The following is an 11479-nucleotide window of genomic DNA, read 5'->3' as shown; positions in this document are numbered from 1 at the left end:
CACAAGATTGCCAAGGAGGTGAGTTTGTATTTCTGTGAGAAAGAACCCACCCTTGAATGCAGTAGACCAATAGAACAGCAAATAATATTTTATTCATGAAATTGTGAAGACGATAACGGCAAGAGAACGTGTATTAAGGCTTGTGAGGGGCCTGGCTTTTGTGCTCTGAACATTTGGGAATCATAATTCTGTGTTGATTGCTAGGCAAAGGTTGGGTCCACATGCTGAGTCCGTGTGAAGAGAGTTCTTCTGATACCCGTTGCCCCTTAGAATCACAGCCTTCAGAGTCTTTGCTCACAATACAGTCTTAAGGCAGCATCTTCTGTGATAAGAATCTGATGGATGAGGTTCACTCTGTAGTAAGGGATAGTTCGTTTATAAGGGCTAGGGGAGTGTAGAGAAAGCTGCAGTGAATGGGTGGTTGACAGGCATAATGTTACAAATCAGTAAAAGACAGAAATAGTGGTGTGCTCTAGCTCAATGTGTGGACTACAGATTTCAACTGATTTTAACCTGACCACCGTACTGAGATGTTAAATACTGGAATCAATTGATTTGCTAATTACTATAATTTGTGTGTGACACAGCAGATGCAAGTCGTAAAATATTAGACAAGACCCAGAAAACATGTGCAATTACTGTGTGTTCACTAAACATAAAGCACAGTAATTAAAGTGTGGATTTTAGAACTTCATTCATAGGCCACTTAAACCTTGGGTAGCTCATTGCATAGCAAAAGTCAGTTACCACAACCCAGGAAGGACTGGTGGGGCAATGCTCTTTGATTCCCATGCTGGCCTGGCTGTGAGTCACAGTCAGAGGGGATTTTTGCTTATAATGCTAATTCTTCAGATTTCCCAGCCTGTAACAAATTCCTTGCTATTTGTTTTCTTTTCTCTAGTAAGTAGAAGTAAACCCACAAACATTTAATGTCAAATTCATATTTCTCCACGACCCACTTGTGTGTGTATCACTTTAGAACATTTTCATAAGTAATTACAAACATTTCTAAGGAAGGATTATTAATTTATGTAAACATGTAAAGTATCAGGTCTAGCTACATTCTTTCTTATTGCCTCTGTTTTATCGAGTAATTTTTTCTATTTGTAGAAGACAAAATGAATTAATAAATGTAGATTTTATTAGGATTCATTAATCTTGCATTGTTCAGAGTCAGTCTCCTAATTTATATATGCTTATAATTGATCTATGAAAGTGGAAGATGTTGTGGTTAGTAAAGTAGACTTTCTTATTCTTTCTTTAAATTACGAAGTTAGTGAGGGACATCATCACTGTTCACGAAGTCATCACCGGTGAAAGATAAGCAAAGGAAATGGTTTCCATTAATGATAATGATTTGGGGAGCATTTCTAACAGACCAGGCCACTTCCTTAAATTACTCGTGTAATCCTCAGAGCTACCTCCTGGCAGAAACGATTATTATAATGAATATTTTATAGAGGACAGAGACAGACACAGACACAAAAAAAAGTCAGCTTGCTAATGATAATCTTGAGTGGTCCCAGCTCTGGTTCTCAGCCTTTCTCCCTCTCTCTCCCACAAGAAGAAGGCTGCTTGAAGAACAAATGTTAAGCGATCACACATATTGGGGCCAGGAAACTGGATGCTTTGTGCGATTCATCTAGAAAACGAATGTAAGCTATTCTATAATGGTTGCACGCTTCCCTTCTTTGACTAAATGTTTGTATGATGTGTAGCTTCCTGGTACAAGAAGTACCAAGAACTGCAGAAATAAATTTGCATCTCTTGAAGAGCACGCACATCTTACTGGCCTCTTTTCAATAAATACATATGGGTCGCATCACAGCGAATGATAAGTGCATACCACAATGAGTGAAGCATGGTAGCAAAGCAGCTGCCTTGAAATTTCATTTCGCCTCTTACCATGATCTAGCCACCAGGAATCGCTGGCATGATAGCTGTATCGGAACAACTGTGCTATTTTTAAATATTTTGATTTCTAAGCAACTTCCCACTCTTACTCCCTAGTTTGGGTGTGTTTTTATCTGCTTGTGCATATAAATTATTACTTGACCATGAAATAGACCAAGAGACAATGCGAAAGAAATATTTTTGAGGGGATACAAGCCCAGACCTAATACTCCTGGATGTATCTGAAGCTGCAACTGTATCTGGCGTACATAGCTTTTCAATAAATTTGCTACCGCATTCCAGAGTTGAGAATCTCCAGATTGGTTAATGATAATGTCCTGCTGTTCTCTGATGAAACTTTACTCTGAGTCAGCACATTTTCTCCTATATTATGTGACTTGGTAGTAGTGATTGAATATTTTCCCTTAGAATATGAATCATTGATTAATAAGCTAAAGTTTTATGATAGATCCACAGGTGAAAAGTTAATTAGCAACAATTTTCCGTTCAGGTAGAGTCGCTCTAGGCAGGACAGTAATGTATACGCACACACATCCTTTGGCTAGGCAAGGGAGATTATGGACATGTGAAGTACAAACTACTCCAGAGAGAGCCCAGGCCATTTGTTTCCTCTGTAATTTGCTATTTAACTGCACTTACAACCAGCATAAAAACAAATGCCCTTAGAAGCACGATGGCTAGGCGTTCTGTTGTCAGATATTGTTTGAAATCATGAAGCTCATTGCCAAAACTGCTTTTCTGTTGCTAAATTCAAGGGTTGATGAATGAAACAGAAGCAGTTGGTCTAAATTCATACTTTTTTCACTTTTTAAAGAATAAGCTTTCAAGAAACTAGCCAGTAGGTTCTAACACAGAAGGATATGATAAACCACAAATTTTCCTGAAGTTTTTCTTAAGTGAAGATAATAAGAAAAAGGTGGTGAAAATGTTGATTTAAGGAAGCACATGGTAAAGATGCTATGTCAAGGACGCTAACTTTGCAAATGTGTCACGTGCTGTGGTGTTACCTCTATTCCACAGGACAGCAGTCTGACCTCACATTTAACAGTCTGTAAGATACAGTTCTTTAAAGTCATTCAGGTTACGTTATTTGTATTTGACAAGTTAAATATGTGGCTTTTCATTATTTTTTCCAAACTTAGCTATAGACAAAGAACCTGATTTTTCTTAGATCTTGTGGCTCAAACTTAATTCAAGTTTCTTAAATTAATTTCCACATCTTCTTTTCCATATGGCTGAGGTAAACAGTGTTCTGCCTCATCAGAACAGAACCTCACAAGACAGTGTTTAATGTGCTATTCACTACAAATATTTCTGTATTTTTCTGTTCTCTATCTGAGGAGGTTCCCAGCTCTGAAATGAAACAGAGTACTGGATATCACGTCCCCAGAGTCTACCTTACCTGATAGATGACCTTGCAAGGTAATTCCTATACCCTTATTCGGTCCTCAGGGTCATTCCGTATCATTTTTATAAAAGAACAGAGCTTTGTTTGCCTACATGAGTAACCCTATAATAAACAGAGCTTGTGTTGGCTTTTCTCCTCTCACCAACTTTTTTTACTTCATGCTTGCTTCATTCATGTTGCCAAACATCAGCTACAAAATAACTGACAAGCACCAAGTTCTTCTCTCTGGCTTACATTGAGTGAAAAACTAATGGATTTCTGTGAGAAAATTCTTAGAAATATTCCCATCCCATTCATCAGACATCCATCAAGCCTTTTGGAAATAACAGTCCCAGAAAGCAGCACCTCCAGGAGCTAATATGTATGACTTTAAAGCTTGGGCATTCCACAGCAATTCCTGCACAGAGAGGCTGCATTTTATCTAAAAGGCAAACAAGACTGCCCTCAGTTTTCCTTGAAATTTTGTTTGATTGTGCAAGAAACTTAGCAGTCACTAAGCATTCGGCATCTGGCCAACACTAACCTGGGCTAATTATCTTTTTTTTTTTTTGCACTCATTTATTATGATATTTATTGACTAGTATGGGTTTCTTTTTTTTTAACCATAAAAACTACGTTTTAATGATACAGAAATAGTTCATGGTACATTTCTTTCCATAAAAGCACTTTAATCGTCTCGTTTAACAAAATTAAGTCTACATTGGAGCATTCTGACAGAAAGGGACTGTTTTATACAATGTTTCATGTTTTCATAAACAAAAGAATATTCTTCAGGCAAAAAATTTTTAACAAGATACAAGTAAAGGAAATGGAATACAAAATGTGTTCCTTTGGGTCAGCCTGATAATAGCCACACACCCCTAGGGAATATCAGGGGATTTTTTTTAATGAATACTTTGAGTATGAGGGCGACTCTCCAGAGTTAACATCCCACAATACAAGGCTATTTCATAATATAAAACCAAAGACAGCTGCGTCTCCCGCATAATCCCTTTAGAATGAATAATTAGTGAACATCAAGAGTATTTAAAAGCAGAAGAGAACTGTGCAGAGGCCTACGGTGCCCGTAAGGACCATCCCTACATCCACAGCCCTTCTCCCTCAAATCTGTTAGGAAGAAAATGAGAACCAAAATCTGATGACATTAAACGGTCAGCACTGCCAGGAGAGTGGCCAGGACCCTGCGGTACTCTTGAGGATAAAGTAACGCCATTTAAGGCCACCCACCAGTAAGGGTTTATCCCCAGTATTCCCACTGTTCACTACTGCTGCTCAGCTTGTCACCACATTTGGGCCCAAGAGAAACCCTTTAGGATCTAGAATAAGACAAAGCATAGACCCTCAACTACTCCAGCCAGTCCCCCACCTGAGACAACAGCTCACACAGGAGCCTAATTCCTTGCCAGGAAGTCACACTTTGACATCTTGATAAGAGGGCCAAGGCCCAAAGCCACAGAAGTTTGCCTCCACAAGTCCTGCCCTCTGCTGTGATGGGCAGCTCACTGCCTCCTCAGGCCACTTTCTGCTCCCCAGTTTCCACCATTCCATCTTCTCCGCCTATCCCAGCTGCATTAGGGAACTAAACAATCATCTCCCTGGTGAAGCACTGGGAGTGGTGCCGGAATCACCAAGCCCAAAGAGGGCAGTCTTGTTTTTAAACAAAGGTCTCATGACCTATCTACTCTGAGAAGGATATCATTGGTCCATAAGAAGAAATATTTACTTACATCCTCAATGGACTACAAGATTTTAGACGTCACAATTAAAATTGTATCTTTCCAAAAATATTATATTATCAATGCAATAAACTCAATAAACTTAAAGAAAACAAAACTTAACTTCATTTAAACTAAACTTCATTTAAACTTTTAAAAAACCAACAAAACATACTTCCTAGAGTGCAAAATGCTTATTAAATACTTCAAGAACACAAAAGTAATTTGTTTAAAAACACAGAAATCCTTTGCTAAAGGGCCATCAACACAAAAGACACCCATTGCCGGCAATGGGTGCCAGCTGCAAGAAACATGGTGTTAAGCTTTGTGCTTGGCCTCTGCCCCTTTCAGATGACATGTTATTTGTACAAGCTCATGGTTGGACTCTGGTACATGCACATGTACGCATCACAAAGAAGTCTGCGTGCACAGCCTCGAATCCTTCTGGAATCCAAGGAGTGCAGCTCCTCCAGAGACATCTTCAAGTACTCTCCCACTTCGGGGCAGGGTGTCACTTGTGGAATGTTGAAGCCATTCTCACCCCGATCTCGATCAGCCATGCTGTCAAAGAAGAGCCAGGCTGAGTCATCCTTCCCATACTTCACAAAAGCAACATAGTGGCTCGTTTCTATGCAGAGAACAGCAAATAACTCCATCTTCTGGCAGGGGATGCCGCAGTGTCTCCAGTCCCAGTCAGGCAAGTCTTTGGGAAGTGATACTGGGTGATAGGTATGATTCATTCTTTTAGGATGGAGATGAATCTGAGTGCAGCAGGTCTTACAGAACTGCTTGATCTTCCCTGCTGTGATGTCGGGGTCTTCATAGCAATCTCTACACTCAAACATCGCAAGTCCTCCACAGATGCGACACTCCCTGGGAGTGTCTTCTAGCAAATCTGTTATATTTAATTCTAGAGAAGGGAAAATTTTTTTGAACATTTTGAAGTCTTTTCCAAACCGAGGCATCTGAATAATCAAGCATGATGGTGCCTCTGCAAATTTCAGGTTACTGTTGAAAAAAGACCATTCTAGTAACTGTTGAATTGTAGGAACTCCAACTTTCTCATTTTTTTCCACAAAGATCTGATAGAAGTCGCAGTCTTGGACTTTCTGACCTGCTGATCTTATTTTTAACAATGGCTCAACCCTTAAAATATCATGAAACAGGATATTGAGAAATTCTTCTGGATCTTTTTCTTCAGAGGTAAATCCTGATGCAGCATGAACTTTTTCGAGTATTTTCCTCAGTTTCATAATTTTTGTGGCACACACATATCCATATGTTCTCAGAGGATTGACTATTGCTGTCCTCAGTAGCTCCTGGGTCTCACTATAATACTCAATATCATTCTTTCCTTTGGGTCTCAGCAACACAGTATCCAGGACAGAACTAAAAGCAAATACGCTGAATAAAGTTGAGTCCAAGTAACAAGAATTGTAATAGCCCTGGATGCCTTTCTTCTTTCCAATCATTATCTTTAAACCTTCTTTTTCCGTCTTTGGTGGAGTATTTTCTTCTACTACTTCACTTAAGTAGCCTCCAAATACTAAAGAATTACACCTTTCAATCTGATTAGAAACAGGCTCCAAAAACTCAAATCTAGAGTCGGGTCTACAGCTCTTCAGTTTCACGAACAGGGCCTTCTTCACGTCGCAGGTGAAATAGCGCGTGCCCCTGAACGTGCCATCTGTACAGCCCGCACATTCATCCTCCAGTTCCAGCCCAGCTAGCACGTCACTGAGCCCAGGCGGCTGGCCAATCCAACGGATAACCCCATAGAACGGGGGATTCTTTTTCACTTCAGCCAGTGAGCCCACCTCTAGGCCGTATGCATTATCAGAAGAGATGGGCAAAGGTGGACTCCTCTGGACAGGCAAGCTGTTCAGCTCGCCCATCACACACTGCACTGACAATGACAGTGGGCTGTGAGCAATGCTGCTGTTAGTATTGGGAATCTTGGTCAGGCTGAATGGTAGAGAGTGGAATCTGTTCTCGCTGGATGAGGAGTTCATGGAAGGAGGTGATGAATGTCCAAAGTCTGGAGACAGCTCTGTAAGTGACTTTGCAGGGTCTTCTGCAACTTCATCAATATACCATGAATTTTTGGATTTTGATTGTCGTTGTGAGTCAACAGATGACCCACTTAAGGTATAAAATAATTCAGAACTGCTTCGACTTCCAGGGTCTGAGGTAGATCTTGTAACCTTTGGTTTATTAATACTAGATGAACCTTTGTCACCATCATCTCTTGACATAAAGGCAAGTTTGGGAGGCCTCCTTTCCGGTGTCATGCTCTCTTCATCAATATACAATGAATTTTTGGATTTGGATTGTTGTTGTGAGTCAACAGATGACCTTTTTAAGGTATAAAATAATTCAGAACTGCTTCGACTTCCAGGGTCTGAGGTAGATCTTGTAACCTTTGGTTTATTATGACTAGTTGAACCTTTGTCACCATCATCTCTTGACATAAAGGCAAGTTTGGGAGGCCTCCTTTCCGGTGTCATGCTCTCTTCATCAATATACAATGAATTTTTGGATTTGGATTGTTGTTGTGAGTCAACAGATGACCTTTTTAAGGTATAAAATAATTCAGAACTGCTTCGACTTCCAGGGTCTGAGGTAGATCTTGTAACCTTTGGTTTATTATGACTAGTTGAACCTTTGTCACCATCATCTCTTGACATAAAGGCAAGTTTGGGAGGCCTCCTTTCCGGTGTCATGCTCTCTTCATCAATATACAATGAATTTTTGGATTTGGATTGTTGTTGTGAGTCAACAGATGACCTTTTTAAGGTATAAAATAATTCAGAATTGCTTCGACTTCCAGGGTCTGAGGTAGATCTTGTAACCTTTGGTTTATTATGACTAGTTGAACCTTTGTCACCATCATCTCTTGACATAAAGGCAAGTTTGGGAGGCCTCCTTTCCGGTGTCATGCTCTCTTCATCAATATACAATGAATTTTTGGATTTGGATTGTTGTTGTGAGTCAACAGATGACCTTTTTAAGGTATAAAATAATTCAGAATTGCTTCGACTTCCAGGGTCTGAGGTAGATCTTGTAACCTTTGGTTTATTATGACTAGTTGAACCTTTGTCACCATCATCTCTTGACATAAAGGCAAGTTTGGGAGGCCTCCTTTCCGGTGTCATGCTCTCTTCATCAATATACAATGAATTTTTGGATTTGGATTGTTGTTGTGAGTCAACAGATGACCTTTTTAAGGTATAAAATAATTCAGAATTGCTTCGACTTCCAGGGTCTGAGGTAGATCTTGTAACCTTTGGTTTATTATGACTAGTTGAACCTTTGTCACCATCATCTCTTGACATAAAGGCAAGTTTGGGAGGCCTCCTTTCCGGTGTCATGCTCTCTTCATCAATATACAATGAATTTTTGGATTTGGATTGTTGTTGTGAGTCAACAGATGACCTTTTTAAGGTATAAAATAATTCAGAATTGCTTCGACTTCCAGGGTCTGAGGTAGATCTTGTAACCTTTGGTTTATTATGACTAGTTGAACCTTTGTCACCATCATCTCTTGACATAAAGGCAAGTTTGGGAGGCCTCCTTTCCGGTGTCATGCTCTCTGGAATGATATCATTGATGTGCAGAAGAATTGTACTTTCAACACTTGCAAAGCTACAAAGTTGTACTCCATCAAACATTCCATCCCAGTTGCCAATAGGGTTATCCATGTCCACACCAACAAAATATCCTAGACTCTCTATTCCTGGCAAAACATCACAGAATATTACTTTTCCAGATTCTACACTTTCTCCGACCTTCAGAGTTACTTTGGAGTTTTTTTCCAAAGGGGGAGGTTCAGCCTGCGTGGTATCCCCCAGGGCTGCAAAATCACTTTCCAATCCATTGTCATCATCGTCTATGGGCTCCAGCTTGTCCAATGCCACAAACACGCCACAATCTTCATCACACTGAAAAAGCTGTTTCTCTTGATATACCCCATCAGTGGAACCTTGGCCACGATGTTCTTCCTAGTTTTCAAAGTTTTTTTAAAAAGACATATAAAAAGATTATTCATTAAAGGGATTTCAGGAAATTACTTTGGAAAAACTCTAAATTATATCCATAATATGAAATATGACTAGCAGCTGCTGTTGGGTTTAGGGTATTTAAAGAATAAAGAAGCTGTATCTGATGATGAAACTAACTCATAATTTCAGATCATAATTCTTTTGAGAAAGAGTGAGGATTAAATTTACAACATAGTTCTACCACGACTTTTGTCATGAACAGGCATTCAACTTCAACCAAACAGCAGCATCAGCTCCATTTACTGAGAACAAACTGTAACCATCTACAGCCATCCACCTTACAACTACTATAAGTCATGTGTGCTCTAAGCACTTCACAGATGAGGAACAGGTTAGGAGAACTTGATGTAGGTTAAGTAGCTGGCAATCCTGCTAGTACATACCATAGCTGGCTGTCACAGCCTAATTATTTCACTGCTCGAAAAGCCAAATCAAGAAGCAAGTAAAGCACGACCTCTCTCTACTCCTGAGAGTGTCTAAATGTGAACCAATAGTCAATTTGGAATATAGAATTCTTAGATATGTTGCCATGGCACATAAGTTCCAAGGCAGTTTATACATTCCGGGGATAAGCATGAGCAAACTGAAATTGCTGCAACACACTTCAAAAATTTTACCTCTAAACTGTTATACTTAGTAGCATACACTAAGAACTGGGAATCCTGTGGGTACTATCACAAGATAGTTCACAATTTTTTAAGTGTTTATAATTACAATTGGCAGTGTTAACTTTTAATATAGGTAACTTAAAAGCTTCTAAGATATGAAGTCCAGAATAATGACTTGTAAGTTTCTACCGTAAGAGATAATTTTTTAAAGTTTTCAAGAATTGTCTTTACATCCTCTCAATTTATCATTAAATAAATTTGGGGGCTGAACTATAGTTCAGAGGCAGAAGGTCCTGAGGTCCATCCTGAGAAGTGTACTAAAAACAAACAAACATAAAACACAAATCTTATAAAGGGGAAAATATGTGCTCGTGGTCTCTCGCTCACGCGCACATTCGCTTTCTCATACACACTCTCTCTCTCTCTCCTTCTCCCTCTCAAATGTCCTAGCAAACTTACCAGCAATTCTACTCCAAAGAAAATCCCCGACACTGTCCTGTCCGCTAATAATGGTCCTCTGAAGCGCACAACTCCTGGAAATTTCTCTTCCCTAGATCGCAGCTGTACTTTCACAGGGCTGCCCACATCTACCTGGAGGCCTTTAGTTAGTAGAATTCTGTTTCTAAATAGGCTGAGCCTCTCCTCACAGTTGGTAATTGCCAACAGTAACTCTGTAAATTGATTCTCAGTGATTTCTACAACATCCTTTTCATCAACAAATAGAACTGCATGCGGTTGCTCTAAGATTTTTAATCCAATCTGATTTTTCTTGCCTTTTGCAGAAGGAACTCTTGAATACCCCACAGAACGGTCTTGGATGTACTGTCCTATACTTCCTTTGGGTACTTTTAGGAGTTTCTGTGTCTGTTTGTCTGTTACACTGCATTCTTGAAGAAGCAGATAAAAAAATCTGTTCTTCCCAGTAAGGTGAAGTAACTTTCTCTTGGCTCCATAGGCCTGAACTCATTGTGACAGTAACTTCAGAACATCAACTCACAAAAAGGAGCCACTAGCAAATCTGTCATAAAATCCCCAAAAATGAAGTTACTGGAATCCTAAAACAAGTTGTTAACAACCTGGTGTCCATGCTGTAAAAAGACAGCAATTCAAAGTGCCTAGCAAACAAGCAAAACAAACTTTAGACTCTACTCAATACAATCTTAAAATAAAACTAAAGATTTTTTAAAATCTCATTTGACTATATAAATATCTCATAGCTAAATGACCCATATGACTTGTGTCCACTGTTTCTGCGTTTTTAAAGAACTCCAGCTACAAAGCATCCATAGAAACAATAACGACTTTTCCAAAATTATAAAATTAGATAGAATCTAACAAAAAAGATTACCCTAATATACAGACTCTGAGACTTTTTTAAACTTTACAAAGTAGCATTTCTGTCTAACATGAATGAATAAGATACAATATTTGAGAAAATGCACATAATCTTATAAATTAAAAAGGCTATTTCTAAACATGTAACTTAGAAAGTAACACATTACAGTATCGAACATCTTTTATCATTTAAAAATATGACAATATTACATTCTGAAACTTTATCCACAATTCATTTATCTATATGCTTCATTCTGGTAATGGAACATTATCTCCTCAATTTTATTTTTTATACATTTTATTTTTATTTACATATATATGTTGTATCTCTGTGACTGTATGGCACATGTGTGTACTCCCAGAGGCCAAAAGGGGGTGGTTATATCCTCTGCAGCTGGAGTTATAGGCAGTTGTGAGCCACCCACCATGGGTGAAGAG

At 39.0% G+C, this 11479-nt stretch overlaps 1 protein-coding gene across 1 annotated transcript; it reads right to left on the bottom strand.

Moving 5' to 3' along the window:
* Positions 1-5359: 5359 nt before the first annotated feature.
* Positions 5360-10673, bottom strand: LOC121434767 (ubiquitin carboxyl-terminal hydrolase CYLD-like). Its single transcript, XM_041633728.1, is given in 4 exon segments — positions 5360-7241; positions 8538-9038; positions 10166-10618; positions 10620-10673. Coding segments are annotated over 4 exon segments (2853 nt in total). The 3' UTR covers positions 5360-5396.
* Between the last annotated feature and the right edge of the window lie 806 nt (positions 10674-11479).

This window comes from Microtus oregoni, unplaced genomic scaffold (genome assembly GCF_018167655.1).
Source record: "Microtus oregoni isolate MIOR12 unplaced genomic scaffold, Mior012 000044F_ref0000062, whole genome shotgun sequence".
In the NCBI taxonomy this organism is placed as follows: Eukaryota; Metazoa; Chordata; class Mammalia; order Rodentia; family Cricetidae; genus Microtus; species Microtus oregoni.
This window is presented reverse-complemented; position numbering and strand designations above follow the sequence as displayed.